At 51.7% G+C, this 24,418-nt stretch overlaps 3 protein-coding genes and 1 non-coding gene across 19 annotated transcripts in view; 1 reads left to right on the plus strand and 3 right to left on the minus strand.

Moving 5' to 3' along the window:
- Positions 1–7,746, minus strand: part of ARMH1 (armadillo like helical domain containing 1) — an 18,748-nt gene extending 11,002 nt beyond the window's left edge. For 3 of the 7 annotated variants that reach the window (XM_013372215.3, XM_021285651.2, XM_065071571.1), the window contains exons 1-7: positions 7,041–7,174; positions 6,075–6,174; positions 3,575–3,792; positions 3,121–3,189; positions 2,435–2,601; positions 1,336–1,532; positions 1,105–1,189 (exon numbers count right to left, since the gene is read on the minus strand). In XM_013372215.3, coding sequence (XP_013227669.1) covers positions 1,105–1,189; positions 1,336–1,532; positions 2,435–2,601; positions 3,121–3,189; positions 3,575–3,780 — 724 coding nt within the window. In that variant the 5' untranslated portion in view covers positions 3,781–3,792; positions 6,075–6,174; positions 7,041–7,174. Of the gene's footprint in view, positions 1–1,104; positions 1,190–1,335; positions 1,533–2,434; positions 2,602–2,699; positions 2,837–3,120; positions 3,190–3,574; positions 3,793–6,074; positions 6,175–6,407; positions 6,540–7,040; positions 7,175–7,611 lie in introns of those variants that run through there. The other 4 variants (XM_065071569.1, XM_065071570.1, XM_065071572.1 and 1 more) reach the window with 4 other exon arrangements.
- On the minus strand, positions 592–706 carry LOC135580155 (U5 spliceosomal RNA). Its single transcript, XR_010474435.1, has one exon. It is a non-coding gene; the product is annotated as a U5 spliceosomal RNA (small nuclear RNA).
- Positions 7,279–11,555, plus strand: TMEM53 (transmembrane protein 53). 4 transcript variants are annotated; one of them, XM_065071578.1, is made up of 3 exons: positions 7,279–7,312; positions 7,998–8,095; positions 9,781–11,555. In XM_065071578.1, the coding sequence occupies exon 3, from the start codon at positions 9,817–9,819 to the stop codon at positions 10,441–10,443; it is 627 nt and encodes a 208-aa protein (XP_064927650.1). In that variant the 5' UTR covers positions 7,279–7,312; positions 7,998–8,095; positions 9,781–9,816; the 3' UTR covers positions 10,444–11,555. The 4 variants fall into 4 exon arrangements, with proteins under 4 accessions (XP_064927650.1, XP_064927648.1, XP_064927646.1 ...); XM_065071576.1 differs by having other exon boundaries at positions 7,283–7,317; XM_065071574.1 differs by having other exon boundaries at positions 7,286–7,395.
- Positions 11,556–17,157: 5,602 nt separating this feature from the next.
- The window catches only part of RNF220 (ring finger protein 220), a 225,050-nt gene continuing 217,789 nt past the window's right edge, over positions 17,158–24,418 (minus strand). For all 7 annotated transcript variants that reach the window (XM_065071565.1, XM_065071560.1, XM_065071562.1 and 4 more), the window contains one exon: positions 17,158–20,065. In XM_065071565.1, coding sequence (XP_064927637.1) covers positions 19,994–20,065 — 72 coding nt within the window. In that variant the 3' untranslated portion in view covers positions 17,158–19,993. The remainder of the gene's footprint in view (positions 20,066–24,418) is intronic.

Consider the following 24,418-nt stretch of genomic DNA (forward strand, 5'->3'; position numbering starts at 1 on the left):
TCGGGAGAGACCGCGGTACGCCTGCACCGCCACTACGAACGGACGGAGGCGGGAGGCAGCCGGGCCCCGCGCATGGCGCTGAGCCCTGCGCGGTAACGACGGGGACCGCCCATGAGCCCTGCGGCGACAACACCACTGGAGCGGCGGCCCGGGGGGGACTGGAGCGCCGGGGCCAGGGCTGCGGTGGCGGGCTTGTCGTTGCCGGGGTAGGTCCCCGGCTGACGGCTTCTTCCGGAGCCCGAAGCGCTGGCGGGGCAGGCAGCGGCCCCGCTGCATCGCCTGGGCGGGGTGAAGAGGCTGTACGAAGCCTCGCTCACCTCTTGAGCAGACAATGGTAATGCAGCCGCCGTCCCCGGGGGGGGTGGACGCTCCGGAGAGGCCCGAGCACCGGATCGGCGATGCGGAAAGCGGGGGCCGGGCCCCGCTCCGCCGTGCGCACGAGAGTCGGGGACCGTTTGTCCGTAGATTCCTTATCCCTCCTCTAAACAGTGCTCCTAAGGCTCTGTGTGCTTTTTATAGCGAAAAAGCACTGAAACACTTTGTATTTTTCACTAGGTCGCATTCAGTTCTATTTTTAACCAATGAAAGGATAGCTCCACCGAAATGGAGCCTCAAAAAATTAATCAACACTCGTACTTGTTCCTCTCCACGGAAATCTTTAGTAAAAGGCGAAAGATTTATACGATCTGAAGAGAAACCAGAGTATGACTTCCACTCCTCCCCGCACAGTTCCCCGCCCCCGGCTGACCCCCCTTAGCGCACGGCGACCCCCGCCGCTCTCGCCCGGTACCCGCCACCCGGACCGGCGTCCCCGGCAGCGCACACGGGCACGGCGCCGCGGCCGAACCGAGCGGCCCCGCGAGAGCTGCGGCGGCGGACACCGCCACTGGGGCTGGCCGCTGGTTCGCAGTGCACTCTGGGTATGCAAATAAGAGGAATGCTAATGACCTCATGCTAATGACTCTCCCAGTCCCCAGCATTCAGTCCCCAAGGCTCTTCCACACGTTCCTGCCACACTTGCCCAGGTTTGCCGGCGGCCACCCCCTGGTACGGCCGCCCGCGGAGCCCTTCGGCCACTGCCCAGGGTTGCAACCTGAATCCTACCTGCACACTGGACCTCCGGGTGCACCGAGCGCAGCACTCCCAGCACGGGCTCCACAAGGACTGTGGGCGCCTCTCCCACCACATCCTGGGGGGAAAAGGGCAGAGTGACGGGGACAGCCTTCACACTGTATTCCAGGCACCCAACACCAAGGAGACTGTCCCCTCTCCTGCCAGGGCAGAAAGGCCAGAAACAGAAGCTGTCTTTCACCCCTGGCGAGGCCCACTACCCACCTGCATGTTCCCAAGTGTCTGCAGAGCCAGTTGCTGGGCTCCAGGGGAGGCACACGGCAACACAGCAATGAGGCCTTTGCAGACTTGGTTCTGGTACTTGGGATTCTCGTGCCCCAAACAGTCCAGCAGAACCTGCACTTCTTTTTGAGCCTCTGCTGAGTTGGAAGTAGCTAAAAACTTGGCAAGGGATTGCACTCCTGTGCAGAGAAAGAGATGCCAAGTCACTCACATGGACGAGTCTGGGTCACCCATCTCAGCTATTTCACTGACACCCCAAGAGAATCCAGCAACATGTACCACTTGAAGCACGGTTTGAAGAACAGAAGCCAGGAAAAACATTATTTGTCCTTGTCAGGAGCCACAAGACTAACTGGAAACCAGCTGGCAAAATTCTCAGCTGCAGTAGGTTGCCAAGGCCCTTCTTTGGGCTTCTACACAAGCAGAGGATCTGGCACTGGGATGCCGACCGTGCTGCTAAGGATCCCCCTGCTGATCCTGCCGCTTCATCTCCCTTGGAGGAGCTGTGAGGCAGGTGTCACCCTGTAGCTTCTCACAACATAACCTGAACTACAGAACAGCAAGGTTTGGTTTCCACTGCACAGGAGAAAAACCAAACCAAACCAACCAAACAAACCAATTAAACCAAACCTACCAACCGACCAAAAACAACCAAACAAAAAACTCCCAACGAACAAGAAAAAAAATTGTAATGCTCTTTAAAAACACACAAGCCACAAAACCTTCCCACTGCCAGAGGGGAAGTCTGGGAAAGTTTGCAGCAGGTGAATGCTGCAGGGAAGAATGGAAACTATTTTGTGGTTTAACTGGAGCAGTTGCAACCAGCAGGACAGCAATATTGCATCAAAAGAAATAACTGTAAAGAAAGCGAGCTCATTAAAAACTGAGGAGATGAAATGCAACCGCTCAACAATAATGGAGACTGAACTCCTTCCATCCAGGCAAACGCTGTGGCATTCTGCCATCCAGCAAGTGGAGGGAAGGGAGTGACTCAGTGTGGCAAGGAGCCCGGGGGGGGCAGAGGTCAGGGAGAACATTCTCACCTCATCTAGGAAAAAGCACGGATAGACACGCTGCCTACCGTAGTTTTCGCAAATGAGCTCCTTGTACATCCTGCCAAGGTCCGCTATCAGCTGCAGCAGCTTTACAGACTCTCTTTTGTCCTCTTCACTCGGGTGGTTCAGCCCTAGTATTTCCAGGAGAACCAAGAGACCGCCCATCTGCAGAAATTCCATAAGGTATCTGCATCTGCAAGGATAGGGGGAACAAAGCCAAAAGTGTCACCTGCCTTGGAGCCCATCTTCCTTTGTCAGCATGCCGTGCTCCCAGGAACTGTCACCTCCTACCTTGCAGCAGTGGGTGGCTGGAGCCCAGGTAGTGAAGACGAAGCAGCGCAGCCTGGGGCAGAGAGGCAGGTGCCCACCAGCAGCCCAATTTGCTGCCAGTAGATGACCAGCTCCTGTGCTCATTTCAGATATTGATCCACAGGCACAGAAAGCCGCGTCTGCGCACCCAGGCTCTCACCACGCTCCTTCCACATTGTGCCAGTGACACAGTGGCTATGGAGAAATGCACAAGCAGTGGATTTGGTTTTGAGAGCATTTGAAATTGCTATCACAGGCCTCACTGGGGTCTGCCTTGCCCGGAGTGCTTACACAGCCCTCCCAAAAGATAGCCAAGGACCTGTTATTTTCTTCATCTCTTCACCCCCTCACCCTCATGTGCTTTCCCCACAGCACCTCTCACACAGTGACAGTGGATACTCACCCGCCTGCAGCAGATAGGAAGATGCCAATGGACCTGAGCAGCTTGCTGAGGCATGTGCTGTATGTGTAGCTGTTTGACAAGGCTAAGGAGAGATTTACTGACCACTGTTGTGTCCCCCAGGCTGCCTTTGGCAACGTGGTGGTCTGAAGTGAGTACTTGCTCTGTGAGAGAGCATGGACCTTCCTCTCATAGGCATGCAGAGACAGCACGCTTATCCCAATATGAGAAAAAACACTAATTCTGGGTCCCTGAGAGAAAGGTGACATGACACTCCCTTCAGTTCTATCTTTAGATAGCCATTTAAAAACAAAACAAAACACCTTGAAGAACACAGCTGGATATAGATGTTTCCATACAGAAGCTTATTCTTTAAGCAAATTTGTGGTAGAGAACTTTCCCTTCCTCTCCATCCCACTACCACAGGCCACCTCCAGCTGTCCAAGGAAATAGATACGTCATCCTGAGCCACACTGTTAGGCGAGCCAGAAACAAGCTGGCTCCCTGGGAGAACTCCAGCTCCAGGTCTGGTTCTGTCTTCTTGTCATTGCTTTTAATGAAGTTGTCCAGGATTTGGCTTCGAGCAACTTTGTGGGCACTATCCCATTCCTGCAAGAAAACCATGAGCTTCCTGATGGCTTCCTGCTCATTAACAGACGTCATGGTGTATTGAGCCTAGAAAAAAGTGAGAAAGAAGTTAAAAAAGGGCTTTGAAGATAGAAAAAGTTTTTACTAAAGAATTACCACCAAAATCACATTTTAAATCTTTGGCAAATAATACTAAACCACTTACTAGCCATTCATTTAATCTAATTTTCCTTTATATTTATTTCATAGATAGGAGAACTAATGCAAAAGGAGAGTTCCTGGTATGTCTGAAGCTGCACAATGAATCTGCAACAGACTTGATATTATTTTCCAGAGCAGGTGGCTTCACCACAGGAGCTCTCTTCTCTGGTCTGTTAATAAAGTCATTTTGATGTTACCCATTTCCCCAGTCTTGGTTTCTCACTAGTCTCATGATATGAACACTGCATCTCATATCTGACCTGCCAGAGAATAAATAGGGTAAAATGAGAGCACAAATTGGTATGGATTTATGGGGAGTGACAGGGTCAAGGGGACTGTAAGTGCCTGTTAACACAGCAGTGCAGCCTGCCCTGCCTCACGTGATGCAGCGACAATCACTTGGATTGGGCCCACATCCACTCCAGGATGATGTGCTTGGCCTCAGCAGTGGGAAAGCGCTTTGGGACCCTTTGGCATGATGGTCATTTGCTCTGTTTTTTTCTTATGTAATTTCTATGGCATGTTTTTAGACAATCTAAGAAAACCTGAAATGATAGGAAATGTAGGCAAGAAGACAGAAGCTCCAGAAACATCCCCTGCCTGCATCTCCTCCTATCCCTTCACACAGGTGTTAAATAAAGCAATATTTTGCCAAATATCTTTGGCACACTTTTGGCTCAGTATGATATCCCTATTCCAGCTTTACAAATGTGAAGGTGCACTTAGCAGGGGGATGAAATGTCAGAGGTCTAAGCTCTCCATTCAGGTAGATGAGAATTCCACTGAAATGTGTGAGTTTGGTTTAAAGATACTGACCAATCTTGAGGAGCGTGGCAGTTAAATGTCAGTGTCTGTGCACATACACAGGTGCAGAAAGAGGGACCAGGTCACAGACAGCTGCATTAACACAGCTGCGTTGTCTTCCCCTAACTTGTTACAACACGCCTGAGGATAAGAAAGGAATTCACGCCTTGTCTAGTATAGTTCTTGGACTTCTTCCATAAGAAAACCACCATTTTGCAGTTTATTTAAAGTGCGATTTAAGAGAATTAAAAAAAAGTTAAAATTATACAAAATCTTTGGGTTTCAGAATAAGAAGTTTCTTTCAATGCAATACAAGTTGCCAAAATTACCAATTTCCTATCTAGAAAGTTCTTAAGCCTTTTCTCCAAGAATCTGGAGCAAATTTCCAAATCAGGTACAGAGTACCCCCAAGATACATGCTCAAATGTAACTTTCTGTTGCTAGTATCTGAACTAGACTGAAAACAATGACCAACAGGTGAAGGTGCACCTCGGTGACTGAAAACAAACAAAGTATTCAAAAAGCGGGCTAAGAAACAATGTTTGAGAATTGAGATGAAATTTCATTTGGGAATTAACGGTCTGTGCTCTGTAAGGAGTCTGTGTCCTTGGCAGGGCGTTTTCAGGATCTCCTTAGCAGGGAAGCAGGTTTAAAATAAATCCATTTTCCCAAAATAGTTGTGATTGAAAATGTTATTAACCATAACAAATGTTAGTGCTGACAGGAGAATGGCCTGTTAGGGGCCTCTGGTGAAACAGTCAAGTGAAAGTCATATTTCACATTATTGCGAGCATTTTCCTGTGATTTACAGAATATTTGTGAAACATTACTTGCAAGGCATATGATTGATACTGAGAGAACAGCTAGTGTGTAGGGGGAATCTGTATTTCACAGAGACTGTTTGCATGAAATTTACAGTCCCATAAAGTGCTCCTCTGTCCTCAGCAGAGATCTAGTTAAAAGAACTTTACAGTCTGAAACATCCCAAAATTGATTCTAAATTAATGTTTCCATATTTATGTTTGAGATGCTGCTGGTGTAATGCTATCTATTTTTATTATAAAGCTGCAGTAACACTCCGCTGTTCAGAAATACTAGCACCAGCCTCTGGACGTGAGGATTTTAGTGATACAAAGGGCTTGCCTATGAATCAATGGCAAAAAAAAAGAAGGCTTTGAAACAATGATCGCATGAGGCTTCTGAGGATAAAGTGATGTCTGTCCCTGCTGCTATAATAACAGCATCTGCTGACATAGTAGTCTTTAAACTGACATTGCAAACTACCTGAAAATGTACATGAATATTTTTATTATGACCATTTTACATATGGGAACATACAGACACAGGGAAGTTAAATTACTTGCCTGAGTCGTTTGCCACTGCTAACATCAGCACATAACTCCTGTTTGTTGGCTTCAAACTCTGCTCTCAACAGCACTGGGCTGCCACGCCACTCCACTGGACCTAATAATCGAAACAAGACTGGGTCAGGGCAGTGCTTTTTTCCTGCCAATAGAAACACAAGTAATTTAGGAACTGGCTCTGGCAATTCAGTGGTCCTTTACATCCAGAGTGCTGCTAAGTCATCAGATTGAGACCAAAAGGCAGGCTGGTGCTGGGTCAGCCCAAATGTGAGGTGCCAGGGACTGATGGCCTTGAGCTCATGGAAGGACAGTGTGACGGTGATTTGGCGTTACCTTTGCATCTTGCAACATCAAGGCCGTGCCCAGCCTCAGAGAAAACTTCAGGGCTTCTGTTTACCCAGCAGGTTTCACCCTTTCCTGGCATACCCCAAGTCTCCCACAACCCTCCTCACAGCCCAGTGTACCCCACGTCTTCTACCCGGCCCCTACCAACCCCCAGTTCCACTGGCCCCTCTCTCACCTAACACGTCCTACCTCCCAACCCCAGCACCACTGTCAACCACCGCCACAACCCCAAACCCTGTGCCCGACTCGCCCCCAGCTGGGCCCTGCACTGCCCCCTACATCCACCCTAACCCCCACAGCCCCCTGCAGCCTCAACATTCCCTGCCCAAGGCCCAACCATCCCACCAGGCCTGATCCAGTCCAGCCACAGGCCCTGTGCTCTCCCACCCCCCAAAACCCACCCCAGGCCACACAGTCCTTCACACAGTCCCTGACCCCCATGCCCTCCCTAGCCCCCATGTCTGCACCCCCTGACCCAAACACCCACCTCGGGACCAACAAGCCCCCTCAGCCCCTCTGACTGCGACCCCCACTCCAGGCCCTACAATTCTCCTCACTCCGACCCCCGCGGGCCCTACAATCCCCCACAGCAGCGCCCGCCTCAGCCCCACTCCCTCTCACCTCTCCCCGAGGGGGCGGATACCCCGCAGATTGAGGGACACCTCAGAAGAACCAATCGCCACCCGCCTTTACACCCCTGGCCCAATGGGCCAGTTTTCACCACCAGTGGGCGGGGCGAACAGCCCGACACCGGTGCTCCGGGCGCGTTGCTAAGGAAGCGGGAGGCGTGGCGGGAAGGAGACGGAGAGCGAGGAGGGTGCGCGCTTTTCCTTCTCATTGGCTATGAGAGGTGCAGCGGGGCGGAGCTTCCGGTGGGGAGAGCGGAAGCGCCGGTGGGGTGTGAGGCGGGAGTGCGCGGCGATGGGGGCCCGGGGGCTGGAGGCGGCGGTGGAGCTGGCGCCGGGGGCGGCCTGTGGTGCGGGGCCAGCGGCTCTGGGGGGCCCGAGGGTGGCGGGGAGGTGGAACTGGGTTTGGAGGACCCCGGTGACAGGAGAGACTGAGGGAGCCCTGAGGGTGGAGAGGGGGAGAGAGAGAGAGAGAGAGACCGGGCCTGGGGGACCCCGGAGGGTGGGGGACAGGGGCTTGGCCTCGGGACCGGGGGCAGGGAGCCGTGCAGACACTTGTGCCGTACCAGGTGGTTCCTGGAGGACACTTCTCTTTCCCCTCTGTCCTGGAGGGAGGCAGGAGTCTCCGATGCCTCCCCAGCTCCCGGGAGGGGTGAGGAGGAGCCGGTGTCCCCGGGTGATCCGCACAGCGCTGGCTGCCCGTCAGCGGAGAGCTGGGCAGCTGTGGGAACTGAAACTGCTGTCCTACTGAGCACGCCCACCTTGCGAAACTGGGACCAGGCGGTGCTCAGAGCTCACTGGGACATTAAGCTGGTGTTCAGAGGTCACTGGGATATTAAGCTGATACACGCCTCATCATTGCCCTTAATCGTTATTAACCAGGCAAGTTGCCATGTGTTCTGATTCTGGTAGACTGGAGGACAATTATTTTAAAACTTGTGATTTGTTTCAGAAAGCAGTACAGAGAGAGAGCCTGTGGTGATCCTTCTAGGTTGGGCAGGCTGCAAGGACAAATACCTGGCCAAATACAGTGCAATTTACAGTCAGAAGGTGAGTAGCTTATTTATATTTTAATGACGCTGTCATAGAGCGCTCTGAGAATCTGCCTCCTTTTTGCATGTTGGTGAAATCGTTCTAAAGCATCTTTTGGTCCGAGGAATCATTGGGAGTGAGTGGCAAGTTCTCTTGTCATTGAAAGCTCCTTGTCCCTTGGAGCCCAGCCAGCATTATCTAACAGTTGCTGATGTCATCCTTGTGCGTGCAGCTGAGACAAAAATACTTCTTTGAAGAAACTCGCTGCCATTGTGTGAGTCTCTGGAGTATTTTAAGGCTTTTAAAGCTGTGAGATTATTCATGAATGACATGAACTGTCTTAGGTTGCCAGACAGGTAAACCTGTGAGGAAAGATTATGTGTTTACTGCTCTCTAAGAGGCCATAGCACAGGCTTGGCAAGGCCAGGCTGGGAATGACAGAGCACGTCAGCATCCGTCGTTCCTTTGGCTTTCCTCTCCTGTGAACACGACTCATCTGAATGTTGTAATCCAAATTCATTTTATTCTGTCCATGGAACAGGCATCCTATGGTAGTCACACCTCCTCATTAGCAACGCCTTGTCTTTGAACTAGAAAGGCCTGTCCAATTCCTTCTTCTCTAAGTTATGATATCTGTTTTTTCACTTGAATAACCCCAGCTTGTGGTATTGCGACCCAGTGAAACAGGAGACTTGTTTTTGGTCAGCATACGAGGATCTTGTATTTATCCAAATCTGTTTCATCTATAGGTAGCAAAGTCTGTACATTAACAAGTCTATTCTTAATGTCTAATCCAGTGCAAGAGTCATGAATTGGCTTGGTTTAGGGAAGAATTGTTAAGTGACTGTTGTGACTAAGAGATGCTGCTGGTCAGATGAGGAGCACATTACGTGGCAGCGTGCCAGCTTTCGTGAAAAATACTTTCCTGTCAGAAAGATGGTAGGAATGGGGAAGGAGAGAAAGGGGTTTGTTAGCTCCCTAATGAGGAAGTGGCTACAGCCACATTTATAAATGTAGTTCCGTCTGCTTTATTTAGAAGGCAGATATCATCTGAGAACCTGTTTTCCAATTTACACCTAAATGTAAGGCCTTAACTGTAGAGGCAGTTGTTCAGGTGTTCTGAATTTCTAAACCAGTACTCTTCATTGATGTGGCTAGAGAGGTTCAGAAACACCTGTGAAAATCATGTCAGTGCTGTTTGTGGGTGAGTCTTGGAGACAGCTGCAAACGAGCATGGGCCAGGAACATGGAGAAGTTCCTCCTCCTTGTTACCTTTGTTTTGATGTCATGGACCAGATGTGTGCCAGAGCAGGACTGTCTCACCAAAATGATGGATATGGAAGGTTCGTGAATCAGGGATGATGGTTTTATCTTCCTGGAAGAAGATTAACGCTCATAAAAGTGTGGGTGGCAATGCCCCAGTGGAATGTGCCAGTTAGTACAGGATTTGAAAGGATCTCAAGCATCATCAAATCCAGGCCCTCCGCTGCTGCAGAAACTTTTCATAATACCGTGTACTGTTATTGGTATGAATAGGATTATGTTAATCATACCTTGCTACCGACACTAAAGAGTTTCTCCTGGCCCTGTGGTTTCTGTTGAAAGCCTGTCCCAAATTTTCATGTTCTCTGTACCGATACTTGCCCACTCTGTGTAATTTACAGCACAGCCTAAATGTGTGTGGGGTCTCTTTCTGTTCTTAGGGGTGCACCGTCATCCGCTACACGGCTCCATGGAGGATGATATTCTTCTCTGAGACCTTTGGCATCAGATCCCTCCAGACACAAGCCAAGCGGCTCCTGGAGCTGGTCTTTGACTACAAGATTGAAAACAGACCGGTTCTTTTTCACGTTTTTAGCAATGGTGGTTTCATGCTGTACCGTTACATCACTGAGATGCTCCACACTGACAAGCCTTTCAAGAACCTCAAAGTAGCGGGCGCCGTTTTTGATAGTGCCCCTGGCAGAAGAAACTTGATAGGAGCCCTTCGTGCTTTGGCAACTGTCTTGGTGTCCACAAATGTGTTCCTCAAGTATTTCCTCTTACTTGCTTTTGCTACTACAGCTGTGCTGCTGCGGATCCTGCTGTACCCGTTGACCAGCTTCATCCACGAGAGCCACTACGATGCCCTGCTGAATGCGCCCTCGCGGTGGCCCGAGCTTTACCTCTATTCCCAAGCTGACGCCATCATCAAGGCCAGTGACGTGAAGCACATGGCAGACACGCGGCAGCAGCTCGGGGTCTCTGTGAAAGCCGTAGACTTCTTGGATTCAGCTCACGTCAGCCACATGCGGGCGTATCCCACCTATTACCGCAACCTCTGTACAACTTTCCTCTCTGACTGTCTCAGGGCCTCACCTCATTAGCGGCGTAATGACCTCCAGTGTTTGCATCTGCTTTGCTCAGCTCATATGGGAAAAATCACCTCCTTTGTGTCTTTGGAAGGAGGAAAGCGGAGACTTCTTAGCTTTTTTTAAAGTGTTTTTTTATTTTGCCACCTGCAAGTCTGAAATCCTCCAGGCTGGCCTTTGGGCCAGCCATGTCATAGCAGAAAGTAGATATGGATTAATTATTAATTTAAAGTACTGAAGGTGAAATGTGGCATGCTTGAAGCTGATGATGTGCTGTACCAAGGTGTCACAGACCAGAATTTCACCTCGAGTGTTGTTTCTTCCTGTCTCGTGGTGTTCTCTGTTTTTCACGTTGTCTCTTTGTCCCTGATGTCCAATATGTGTGTTCTGTTGCCGTGTACTGATTTTACAATACAGCTCTTCAATGTCTTTGTTGTTTTCCTCTCTGCTGTTTCTTTTATCTTGCAGTGAGCAAACAGAAGCCGCTCTGCAGGACTTTTCTCTTCTCTCGGTGCATGCCAGCTCTTGTTATTCTCCTCGTTTGGAGATCAGGCCCAGAAGCTGAATGTAAGACCTGGAAAAGGCTTGTGCCGGGCAGTATGACCAGGTTGTCATCTGGTTCCATTAAAGAGCTGAGACTGAGCAGTCAAAGCTGTGATACTTAGCGGGAGCTCAAATGTTTGTAGTAACTGTTGTGCTCTTCAACCAGAGGATTTAACTTAACCTTTTTGAATGTGTCTTGTGTTTTGTTTCTCTTCCTTCCAGTCTTTTGTGTGTTCTCCCAAGTAGTTTTGTTTTCTTGGAGAACTGCTCTTTTATTATCGTGTGTCTTTGAGCAGCCGATATTGTGCTTCTGGAAATGCAGGGAAACTGGCACAGCTGTAACCTGAAAGACCCCAGAAATAGCAAGGTGGACCTGCAGAGAAAAATGAAACTGTCTCTTGGAGCTATGATTTATACCGGGTATTTCTGAAATCACCTCCAACCCACAAATGGCTATGAAATTCAACATTTTTCCCCATAATGTTCTCTTTAGATGATTGGTCTCTGCTGTCCATGCAGCATGTACTAGTAATACAAGAAATTAATTCCCTCCACCTAGTGAAAAAGTAGCTTGTTGCACTGCACTTCAGCTATGTTTGGTCTTGTTTATTTGGGGAGAAGTGGGGATGGAGACAAAGGAGAGCGTGCTAATGACTTGTTTATGCCATGCCACAGCATTGCAAGCTAATTAATAATGTGATGGATAGGATTAGCCAACTACATTCCCAGCCACAGATTCCCAGGAACCGGCTCTGGAGACCTGTGGGTCTGTTGGAACGTGGAGGTGCCCTTGAGAGGCAGGAACACAAAAGTCAGATTTTGACAGATGTTTTGTGGGCTGCTGTGCTCGCCTCGCCCGCCCCTGGGGTGCTGTCACCCACAATTACAAAGCACTTGCTGTTCTGATTTGAAATGCAGAGAGAGAGAGGGGTCTCTTGGGAAGCACTGCAATAATTCGTGAGTTTAAAATGAGAACCAGAAATGGCAGCACAAGGTGCGTTGTGGTCAGTGGCTGAACAACTGTTTTTAGCAGGCTGGCGTGGCAACGCTTATTTAAAGCAAAGAATTGCCCAACATTGGGCGTTCTTTTAAAGGGTGAGGTATATGGGATAGGTGAGACTTAACAGAAACGGGGCTGATGGCCTTGTTTGTGTTCATTTTTAAAGTGAAACCTGGTTCCAGGCGCAGGAGGCCTCATTGCTCGGGGTCCAGTCTTCTGTAGGTGTGATCTCAGTTTCAGCTTCTGTTGTGCAGATGAGCTGTGAGGGTTCCCTGCGGTAAGGTACCCACCAGCCTGCTGCTTTTCATGGAGAAACTCTTGTTCCTAGGGGTTGAACCTGTGAAATCCAGGCAGAGTCCCCTGTCCCCAGCAATCCCATCAGAGATCTGCCAGCTTTTTAAAGCAGGCTCCTGGTTTGTGCTGTCAGTGCTGTATCTCCTGACCTGCGATCTGTTCGCCTTCCTGGGGAGCTGGGCTGTGTCTTCTGAGCATCCAGCCTGTTTGTGGCACTGCAAAAACTCATAGGCAGCAGCGGTGATAAAGGTTATTTAACTAGCACTTGCCCTCATGCTGGTTTCTGCAGGTTTGGTGTTTACAGAACAGTTAAGCACTCCATAATGCTCACCTCTGAATTAATACAGTTGTGCTGGGCTGGGAATCTGCTGTTCCTGTTTATTGCCCTGGGTGCTGGACTTGTGTTTAAGGACTCGGGCTGTTGTGAAGTGTTGCTGGCAGGAGCTGGAGCTAAACCTGATGTCCCTGTGCAATGGGACAGCAAAGCTCCCTCCGGGAAGAACCTCACAGGTGTCAGCTACACCCTCAATCCCCATCCACCTCCCCACCACGGGATTGCTGCTGCCCCAGCGCAGTCCCCGTGGCTGCTGGGGCTCCGCATTGCCCTGGGCTTTGCAAGCAGGAACCAGCTCATGGGCATTTCCACTGCTGCAAAACTGACTTGAAATTCAGGGCTGATTGGTGTACATGCTGCTCTAAGAGCAGCGAGGACCTTGAGAAAGCCAGTGATTTACAGTCATCAGCACCCATCTTCTGGGTAAGTTTTGTTTTCCATGTCACAGCAAGTTTTAATGATGATTATTATATCATGTGATACATTGCCCTCTTTTTTCCTATACAGCATGTATGCTTACCCTCCCTCCTGCCCCTTTCTGCCCTCTTTATTTCTAGTGCTTGTTATTTGAAACAGCAGGTTAATAACTTGGAGCCTGAAGGCACACAGCCAAGAACTGATCCAAGCACTACTGGATTTAAAAAAAACCCTGCCTCAAACCCTTAATCCTTGCTAAACTGTCACAGTTTGGTGCAGCCCGTGTTCCTAAAGAGCTTCAGCCTGAACACCGAAAGCCAAAGGTTGGGATATCATGGCAAATCCAAGTAAATCTCTGAGGCGGGCTGCAGGAGGGGTATTGCAGATCCAGTCTTTGAGAGGAGAAATGCAGCATCTCTGCTCATCTCATGGGCAGGGAGTGGGATGTGGCACCAGCGATCTCTGCTGGGGGAGCCCGGAGCTCGTTTTCCTACAGTCCAGCCCCTGTGGGTGAAACCCACCGGCTGAGGGAGAGGAGGGTGCCCAGGGACCAGCTGCGGCCATTGCGTGCTCCCAGCTAGGCTCATTTTGCAAGAGCACAAATTAACCCTCCCTCAGCAACAAGAACTGTTTGTGAGTGTTTCCTGCGGGGGAGCTGGCTGCTGCCGTGCCGCCCTGTGCTGCCTTCACAGAATCACAGCATGTCAGGGGTTGGAGGGGCCCTGGAAAGCTCACCCAGTGCAATCCCCCCATGGAGCAGGAACACCCAGATGAGGTTACACAGGAAGGTGTCCAGGCGGGTTGGAATGTCTGCAGAGAAGGAGACTCCACAACCCCCCTGGGCAGCCTGGGCCAGGCTCTGCCACCCTCACCATGAAGAAGTTTCTTCTCAAATTTAAGTGAAACCTCTTGTGTTCCAGTTTGTACCCATTACCCCTTGTCCTATCATGGGTTGTCACCGAGAAGAGCCTGGCTCCATCCTCCTGACACCCTTTATATATCTGTAAACATGAATGAGTCCCCCCTCAGTCTCCTCTTGTCCAGCTGCAGAGCCCCAGCTCCCTCAGCCTTTCCTCACACGGGAGATGCTCCACTCCCTTAATCACTCCCTTCTCTCCCCAGCCAGCAGTGGTGTTGCAGGAAGGGTTTGGTTGGTGGTCAGGGTGGTCGTGTGCTGCGCTGGGGGTGCTGGGCTGCTGCTGGCGGGCGGTGGGTGGGACGGTGCCCGTGCAGCCCTGATGCCCTGCAGCGCTGCGAGACACCGCGGTGGGGACCTGGGCAGCCCAAGGGCACCATCCAGCCCAGCCAGGGGTTGTGTTTTGGAGCATGAGTAAGTGAAACCAAGCCCCTGGGTGAAGCCTAAACTGTGTCTGCACCTAGTAAAGGTGTTTTAAACCAAGTCTGCTGTTGCCTTTTGTGTGTTGGGACAGCAAATTGTGTCGCATCTTTGTGCGTGGTGGGAAGTCACAGGCATATGTGCGAGGCTCTGCCACTAATGGAAAAGTGCGGATGGCTTGAAATGGAAATGAGCAACCCAGGCCCATGTTCTGCTTCCTAAAAATAGAAGTGGGGAGGCGTAAGGCTGGTATCCGTCGCCCTGCGGAGGTGGTGGAGGTGGAAGTGGCAGTGGGTGGCTGTGCCAGGCTCCGGGGGGCAGCGGTGGCCGGGCAGCTGGGACGCTGTGACCCGGGAGGGAGCGGGACTCCACGAGATGGCAGCAGGTCCCCGCTTTCCTGCGTGGAGAGAGCAGCGGCAGATGCTGGAGGAGAACCCAGCAGTGCAGCTCAGCGCTTCGGCGTGTCTGAGAGCATCTCCTGCAAAAAGCCTCTTCTTGAGGAGAGGAAGAAGACCGGCAAGAAGAAACTGCAGGGCCAAGAAAAAGAAATGGTGAGTTAATATGGAACAACGTCTAGCCTTAGAGCTGCCTGCCCCTGGAAGTCATACTAGATCCTATTTCTCAGCTTTGGATGCTGAAACTGAAAATCTAATGGCAGGAATAGCTTTACTGCCCGCCCTGCATTGGCAGGGCAGGTCGTACCACTTCCCCTCCATCACCCAGAGTGGGCTGTTGATTTTTTAAGCGACTCTGTGCAATATTGTAGTTGGACAGACCACGGTCAAACTGCTGGAAACCCTGGTGAATTAGGTCTGTGGAGCTCTCTTGGGTTCTTTTGTAGCTCCCCAGCCCTGGGGAGGGAGCTGAACTTGGTGCTGCTCTCCGGAAAGGCTGGCAGCACCACCTGGCGCACAGGGCTGGGGCTTGGGGGGGCAGTTAGGAAAGGGGATAGCACAGCCAGCGGCCACAGCCACTATTTGGGCCCCCCAATGTACCTGCTTTCCTCGGGCACCCCTCAACAGCCATATGCACAGCTCCATCCAGCCCTGGGCACGGGAGGCAGGGGCTCACTGGGCAGCTGCTCGCTCTGCCTGCCCAGCATCCCACCATCCCCTTCCCTTTGAACTTGGGTTCCCATCCTCACATGGCTGCATACCATCCCATCTCCTGGCTGGAGAAAGGCTGCCTGGAGAGGGCTGGGGCGGGCAGAGGGGTGCACAGCATCCTTTGGTCACCCTCCCAAACTCATGGGGGCTGGGGCGGGGAGAGCTTGGGCAGCCCTTGCCCTCCCCGGGTGATGAATGAGCTGACAATAGGGTATTGATAAGGAATTAACCTTGAGCCCTTCTTGCTTCAGTGTCAATAGAGCAGGAGCCAAGTACACGCATTTGATTGGAAATCTGTGTTTGGCCTCTGCCGCCTTGCACCCATCGATGTGCTGGGGGGACGAGATGGGGATGAGAACTGCTCTGCTGCCCCCTCCCCAGCCCAGACCCCCCAGTGGGTCCCTCTTGGCTCCCCCAGCTGGAGTTGACCACGGGTTCCTGGCTCTGTGGGGCTGCAGCAGCCCCTGTGCCCCCCACCTGGCGTGTGGGCAGACGGGTATCAGGGGCCCTAGTACCCCAAAGGGCCTGGGCCCATCTTGCTTCAGCCTCCACTCCGAGCAGTTTGTTTAATTAAGTGTTTTGCCTAATGGGATTGCCTCATTTCCATAACAAACTGGCGGGCTGTCATTAGGTGGGCTCCCTCATTCATTACTGTTAATTAGATATGGATCCCCCAGAAGGCGGCGCGGGGTGATGAACGAGGCCCCTGACACACGCTATTACACATTAGCATTTTCTCAATACATCCGATACATCACAGCCCTCCGCTTCCTAAAGATATTTTAAATAAAATATTAGCAGCCTGCTGCAGGGCGGGCGGAGGGGGAGAGTGGGATGGTTCTTGCCCCTCACCCTGGCCTCAGGCCTCCTTTGGGCTGAAAGCGGACTGGCAAGTGCCTGAGATGCCCTACAGTTCCTTGCCAGCCAAAGAAGGGCCCAAATCCAGCCCTCTTCCCACCACAGATGGAAACAGGTCCCTGACATCCCAGTGCCCCCCTTCTCCATCAGCCCAAGGGGCCTCCAGCACCCCATCCCCAGGGGATGCAGCATGGGGAGGGGTTTGAATACACCCCATCAACTCGTCTGCAAAATATTTGTAAACCAAAAGCGTCGGCGCCAGCCCCATGCCGGGGGGAACCCGACCTCCACCCCCCCGCCCCAGCGGCCTCCTGGTCACTGCTGTCGGGGGTAACCCTACACCGTGCCGGTTGTCCCTAATGCAGGACGTATAGATCTGTTGGGGCTGGGCGCCTCCTGCCCCAACTAATGCAGCTGATGAGACTTCATTATCGGGGGGGGGACCCCTGAGATGTGCCCTTTGCCCTGCCCTCCTGGCTCTAAGTGCGGGGGACAAGTTGCGGGACCCCATCCACGGCGGGGCAGAGATGCATTATTGCATCCCTGCATCTGTCCCTGCACCCCAAATAGGACCAGGGCTCCCCTTTGGGACACTACCAACATCCAGGCTTATTGGGGGGCGGGGTGTCTCTCTGCTGCCTCTCGCCTGTGAAGGGAAACACAGAAAGGCAGGAAGCACCCAAGAAGATTTATACTTGTTTAATTAATGTCAAATGTAGTTTACAAACGGGAGTGACAAGTACCTCTTTGTATAATATACACCGACACACAATCATTGACACACCGGAATATCGCTTTGTGCAACTGGGATTCTTTGGGCAAAGATAGGTAACTTCAAGAGTTCTATTTTTTTTCCTTTTTTTTTTCCTTTTTTTTTTTCCCTTTTTTTTCTTTTTTAAATCATTTAAACTCGTTACAGAGGAGGGGAAGCGCCAGATGTGTGTTACAGCCCGGGATGCCTCTCTCCCCAGCCTTCCCCCTGCAGCCTCCGCCTTGAAAACAGGGGATGGCTTTACAATTAAACTAAACGGAACATAAACCCCAAAACAAAGAACCAATGAGTAGTTACATATCGTTTTACACACAGGTAAACAGAGCACGTGGCTGGTCCACAACACCCACCAGAAACCCGGCTCCCTCCTGGGCCTATTTCCAAGGAAGGGCTGGGGTGGGGGGTCCTGCCCGCTCCCCCTCCTGGCTGCATCTCAGAGCCGCCCGCTGCACCCTCTCCAAATCCACTGAGATCCCAGAGCTGACACCCAGGCGGCCCAGCCATGTCCCCCCCACCGCCTCCCAGTTCTCCCCCTTTCCAAACCCAGCGCCAAGCTCTACGTGCGGCCCTTCCCCTGCCCCGGCGGTGCCCGGCCGCAGGGAGACCCAGCGCTGACAGCCCATTGCTGCAGCCCCTTCCCATCCCTGGGGAGACAGGACCCTCCTGGGGCGCCTCAGCTTCCTCTGGTCCCCAGGAGCTCTGCAGGGATGTGGCCCGAGCAGGGGGGTGCAGCTCTCCCCTGTCAGAGGGCACCACGCTGCTGAGAACTTGGAGACCCAGGAAACTCACAGGTAAGAATTGCTGCCTTTTTCCGACATGTTTACGAAATACAGCTCCTTCGATGTTTGTTTAGGCGCAGTGGGATCCCTCTGAAATCACCAGAGACGCCAAGGGCAGCAGCTGCTTGCTGCAAAACAGCATCAAGCTCAGGGCAGAGAGGTGGTGGTGGGACTGTCACTCCTGAGGCATCCTGCCGCCCCAGCCCTGCCCTCTCCAGTGACGCCCCAGCAACCCAGGGTTGCTGGAGTCCCAGCTCCAAACCCCTCATCCACTGCTGTTTCCAGATTGTCTTAAAATGCCCCAGCCGCGTTGTGCTGTGAGGTGGGATCTGCCTGGAATGACCCTGTGGGAACAAGAGGAGATGAGCTTCCCCATCTCCCTGTTCTCTGGTTTTGGGGAGCTGGGGCAGGGCTGCACAGTTTGGGGCTTGGAGAACTCAGGACATGGGGTGCGCGCTCACCTTGGGAAATGGATCAGCATTTGTTTCTTGGGTCCTGAAAATAAACAAACAATAAAAAAAACAGGCCAGATGGCAGCTTTGGTTAAGACTGAGGATATAGAAGACAGAGACAAGCATGAGGGACCGCGTGGAAGAAGCTGGGGCAGCGGGGAACCTCTGGCTCTGGATAGAAGCATCTCCGCTCACCGCATCCTGCGGGCATCCCTGGGGGTGGCTGTGGGGACGACACAGGGCTGGCTGGCTCTGCCCTAGCGCCAAAACCCCTTTTGCAAAGCGTGGGCTCCGGGAAGCCAGCGCAGGGCAGGGCTGGCACAGGGAACCATCCGAGCCCAACCGGGCAAAGCCACCAGCAGGGACACGCCGTCCCCTGCCATTGCTCCCTGTGCCGCTGCTTCCTGCCACCCGGCCCGCAGCGGGAGCAGCTCAGGTGTCCTCGGCCAGCAACTGCTGCCTGGAGGGAGGAAAGCAAAGCAAAGCAAAGCAAAGCAAAGCAAGGCAAAGCAAAGCAAGGCAGGGGCTGCGCCTTTGGAGGAAGCAGGAGGGGCCCAGCCGGTCCCTCGAGCTGGGCTGACAGCAACTCCGTCCAGCTGCCGCCCTCCAGCTCCGCACCGATTGCCCCTTCCCCAGCTGGGAGAGGCAAAGGGGGCTGCGGCAGATCCCCCCGCCCCGCCTGGTCCCCCTGGCGAGGAGTTAAAAGCCGTGTCTTTCCAGGGATAACGATTCTATTATAAATAGCCCCATTAGCTACAACTAATGACAAAAATCCACCTCCTCTACTCCCCATAAGTTCTGTAAGTTATGGGCAATGCTACAGCCATTACTAAAAGCTGTTAACTTCATATCTGAATGAGGAAATATACACCACAGAACATTAAACCATTTATATTATATATATGTATATATATACTTTTTTTAAACTAATGACTTTAATGCCAAAACTTTGCTGAACCAAGAAAAATATGGGTTTAATGTTCTCTGCTCATTTTTTTTTCTTCTTTAAAAAAAATACAACCCAAAAAAAAGAAAGGGAAACTTATTAGTATGTAATGTTTGAGTCTATCCCATTTATACACAACATTGTAAACATATATAATCTATATTACATGTGCTTCATTTCTGCCTGGGTATGGTTTTTTTTTTTAGTTTAAACCTTTTTTCTCACTAGAACACCACAAAAAACCAAAACAGAACCAACCCGAAAACCAAACCGAAACAAATAAAAACAAACCCAAAAAGCTGAACAAAGAACACAAGTTACAGGTTATTTAACATCTTCCTGTCAAGGGTCCCTTCCCCAGTCTCCTGGGAGCAGAGTGGTCAACAACACAGTCCAAAGGAGGGCTCGCGAGCCATCGCGATGCTAAGCCAGCTCCAGGGAATGGCTGGATGGGGAATACTGGTTTTAAAAAAGGGGGCTTCACAACAAAGGGTTTGGTTTTGCCCGCTGCAGCTGCTGAACGAGGTCTCAACGCGCGGGACCTGGGAGCCGCGGCTCCCCCATCGCTCCTGTATCCTCGAGTCCATATCTGGAGTCTCTGCTTTGTTGGTTTTTCCTTTACATTTTAAAACGTCTTTGTTTGTTTGCTTTTTGTTGCCGTCGTTCTTCTCCCCCTTGGTGTGATGAGCTGAGCCGAGTACCCGGGTCCTGCCCTCCTGCTGGGTCCTTCATAAGTAGATGCGCCGAAGGTCTCCGGGAGATGTGATGGTGTTACACTGAGGACAGAGCTTCTTGGCACCCTGCAACCAGCAGATGAGACGGACAGCGTGAGAGAGCGAAGAAGGCATTAAAGAAAGGGGGTTGAGGGGAGAAAAGGGCTTAAATACTTTGAAAAAAAAAAAAATCAGCGTGTATTTGTGTATTTTTCAAGATACAAGGGCTGCTTCAGCAATTATTGTGCTGCTGCTTCCATCGTTGCGCTGGAAAGGCAGCGTGAACTAAAGGCCCTTCATACCCACACGCTGTAACATCTCCAAGAAGCGATGACAGGCTGTCTCTAGCCCTACGTCTCTCCTCTGTAGGACCCTAATAAAAGATCAGCGCCTCATAGCCGCCTGCAAGCATGCAGGTCAGGTCACCGTGCAGGCACAACAGCGGCCCCACCAGAACCAGCGCAGTTTTCAGCTGACTGAACTGGTTCATGGTGGGTTGGACCGTCCCTTTCAGGGCAGCAGGATGCGGGATGGCCTCGGACATCCCATGAAAGCCCCAGGGCTGCTGGAATGAAGGAACCCCCGTCCTGAGCTCCCAAAGATGCAGAGCCGAGTCTGTTCTGCCAATGTGAGCGGAAACTGGTAAACTGTGAACTGGGGAGAGGTAAAGGGTGGCCAACATGAACAGAACATGAAATAAAACAAGGGCTGATGTGCCATCTGTCACCGAGCCTGACAGCAAGAGGGTGTTAATAAGCCTCAGAATCGGGGTCAGCCTAAGCCGGTCATCATTAGATTGGCAGATGTGACAGTCAGTTGATGGGAAAAATGACAGAAAGATGTCTCTGCTCCGAGGCAGCCTCCTGTCTAACAGCAGCAGCAGCGTAGGAAATTGGGATGCCCTGGCTTTCGACACCGACCGCAGACTCAACACGAGCTCCCGCTGCACAGAACTGAGCACAGGCTCTGTCCGAGCACCCCGAGTTTTGCTCGCTGCTGTCAGAGATGCAACGTGCCACGTGGGAGCCTGCCGGCTTGCGTGGGGCTGGCTGGCAGGACTGAGGCCGCTCTCCCTCCGCAGGGCTTGTTTCAGTACCTGCAGCACAAGCAGGGCAGCTGGCAGGACGCGGACTGAGCGACAGGGCAGGACAGTGACCTGCCACACTGCTACCTGCATCTGGGGACATCCCTAGCAGAGGAGCCGGCACCGCTGCTTACAAAAGGCAAGCGTCCTTAGGAAGGGTCCTTCCTGCTCTGTGACAACACCTGTCACAAGGTGAGGAGGACAAGGGCTTTCTCCCCTGGAAGCTCCTGGACTAAGGAGAATCTGGAGCAGAGTGTCTCAGGTACAGAAAATGTACACGGGTGCAATTCACGGGGATGTCACTCCAAAGAGCCGCAGGTCATGTCTGCTCTGCAGTCTTGCGTACTACTGAAAACCCGTGCAGATCAGCTTCAAACCAGCCCCTCCCTGCTCCCCGTGCACATTATTGCTGGCAGACATGGACTCTGCACATTTGCTGCTCCCCGAGCTTTGGACTTGTGAGCAACCAGGCTCCCATTTGATACCCCGTGCTGCGAGTGGCTGAGAAACCGCGGGAGCTTGCACCTGAGATCTAAACCAGCCACACACAAAGTCCCGCTGAACTAGAGTTGAACGAAACACATCACAGACACCCAAGACACCTTGGACCTCACGCTCAGGGTGAGTGACACACTGGTAGTGGGACAGACCACTGGTGGTCTGGATGGTGGCTCTAGTTCTGGTACCGATGCCTGTGGGCACGTCCTTCTAGCTGCTCAGGACCCATTTTATCCCCACACTAACTACCGTGCCTGTTTAGGTTTTCGGGGCAGGGACCATCTCTCTGTGCCTGTGCACTGCATCGGGCAGCCCCGTGCACCGATCTTCACAGAGTGGACCTGGCATACTGGATTCTGGGAAGAGCAACCACAAACCACAACTGGAAAGAAACGCGTAAAACCCTGATGAAATCGAAAACTGACTGCAGTGGACTTCAGCAGAGCCTGTTGATAAAACACGCCTCTTCACTGGTGCTCAAGACCAGAGCTTTGGGTCTACAGCATTAGAAAAGCTCAAGCTTTAACTCTGTATGTCCCAGTAAAAACTTCCTGCAGCAGCTACAACCTGTAGGAGAGAAAAATCTAAATATCTGTCCTTTCTGCCACCTCTAAAGCCATCGTGGGCTGGGCTACATAGCAGCGCTGCTAAGGGGGGGCTTGCTAATTTCGACGCAAATGCCATGCAACAGTCTGTTTCAGCCGAGCGCCTGCTCAGTCCTGCATCTCCACAGTCCTAAGAGGCACCTGTTGCATCTGGTTGGCCTCTTGGCATCGTCTTTGTAGCTGGAGGGTCCCAGGGGAGCGGCAGGGAGGTGCTGAGGAATTAATTCGCAGTATGTTGTTAAAGGAGCAGCAGCTGGCAGCTGCCCCTTGGAGCTCTCCTGTGCGCCCTGACAAGCAGAAGTGTGCCTGGGGACTTCAGGCATTCCAGATGTGACTGCTGTACACATCTGTGCCCATGCTCTCCTTCCCAAGCGAGGCACAGCAAGTGGCAGGAAAGCATCCAAACAAGCAGCTGGAGCTTCTGCCTCTCTGGACAAGGGATCAGGGAGAACGACCTTCTACAAGACCAGTCCCCCGACCCATCAAACGCCTCAGCCTGCGGTGAAAGATGAAGTACAACGCTTGCTGCCACGTAAACCCATGTCCCCCTGTTCCTCAGTGCTCCTGTGCAATGCCGAACAGCATTTCAGCAGTTCCTTTCCTTTAGCTCTGCTGAGGCTGGAGACATTTGGCTGTACGTGGGGGGGGAGGAGCACTGAACTCCCCTGAGTTCATTTCTGCTAAAAGCAAACCTCAGCTGCTGCCATCTTACTCCCTTGCATCTCGTGCTCTATTCTGGGATTTGGAGGCGGACTGAGACAGCTGCGGGCAGATGTGCGTGACCCTCAGCAAGGGCAACTTTGCTAGCCAAGACTGGGCAGCTCAACCTGGTTAATTTTGGAAGGACACGTTCCTGGGAAGCCGCTCTGCCCAGGTCTCTCCAAAGGCCGCGTAGGTGCTCACTGTAAGCACGAGTCCCCTGCGCTCAGCCCACAGGATGGCAGAACAAGCCTGATGAAACCCACTGCAGCTTTGTCCCCTTCTTCAGTGGCAAAGCAAGGTCGGGTTCGCAATTCCTTCACACCACAGGGAAAGGGAAGATGGGTGGATTTATCCTGCCAGACCCCAGGTCTCCGTCCCAGAGATCTGCTTTCTGTACCACACAATGGTGGCTTTTGGGGGAATCACTCTCCCCACCTAAGGCTGAGAGCTGCACGTGGGCAGCCGGGGCCAAGTTTTCAACCATGCCAAGAAGGCAGAACCCAGCCACGTGGAGCTTGACCCATTTTGTGCAAAAAAGATGGACTGAGGGCAGTGGTGGATGCTGCTTCAGCTGCAGGAGGGAAGGGCAGCTCATCTAGAGCTCTGCAGGGCGGAACAACAGCCTCCTGGCACGTGGCACACCAGGTCTCTGGGTCTCCCTATTACCTGTTCTTGGTATTGAACAGTTCAAGCAAAAATAATGACTTTGGACCCTTGGGGAAGCCTTTTTAAAAAATTATTTATTTTTATTTTTTAATAAAACTGTCATCCTCCACAGTCCTGATTTTTTTTCTTTTTAGACTGAAATTCCCCAGCGTCTTGTTCCTTACATCTGACTTTTCGGTGTAGGTGTGCAACATTTATTGGCACTAGCATTTAAGCTCTCCTCTCTTGTCGAGAGGCGCATAAGCTTGTACACACACACATGTTGGCACAGGCACAATGAAAAAGCATCTGCTCCCCCACTGCTCACCTGCCAGCTGGGGTTACTAAACTTTTCCCTTGAAATAAAAATGCTGTGGAATAATAAGTCCCACCTGTCAGCCATTTCTTTCTTTCTTTTTTTTCCAGGTCCTTTTGCTCCTTTCATCATAGCTCCATGGAAAAGCCTTGATGTGTTATAGCCGCGTGTGCTAGAGTAAAGGCCACCTCAGCTTTTCCATCATAAACCCCAGTTTTGAGGGGTTTATAAAACTCTGCTGCAAGAAGTTTGCTCCGGGGCTGTTAGAAAGCAAAAAAAGAAGGGGCTGGAACCAGGATGGAGTTTATTTTTTCTCCTCCTTTCTTAATTAAAATTTGGCAAGTGATTGATCCACAATACAGGCTAATCACTCGGGGTAGCAGTTTGAAAAAGACATTAACAAGAGCTGAGATGTTGAGAAGTCGTTAGGGCTCGCATGGTGCCAGGAAGGATTGGGGTATTTTGTCTTAAAGTTTCCTCTTAAAAAAAAATAGCGTGACGTCTGCTATAAATTGGCTAAAGCAAGAAAACTCAAAAGGAAGGATTTAGGCACTTCCTGCTGTCCCATGGGTCTAAAAATGGGTAATTTC

Source organism: Columba livia, chromosome 8, assembly GCF_036013475.1.
Source record: "Columba livia isolate bColLiv1 breed racing homer chromosome 8, bColLiv1.pat.W.v2, whole genome shotgun sequence".
NCBI classification, from domain to species: domain Eukaryota; kingdom Metazoa; phylum Chordata; class Aves; order Columbiformes; family Columbidae; genus Columba; species Columba livia.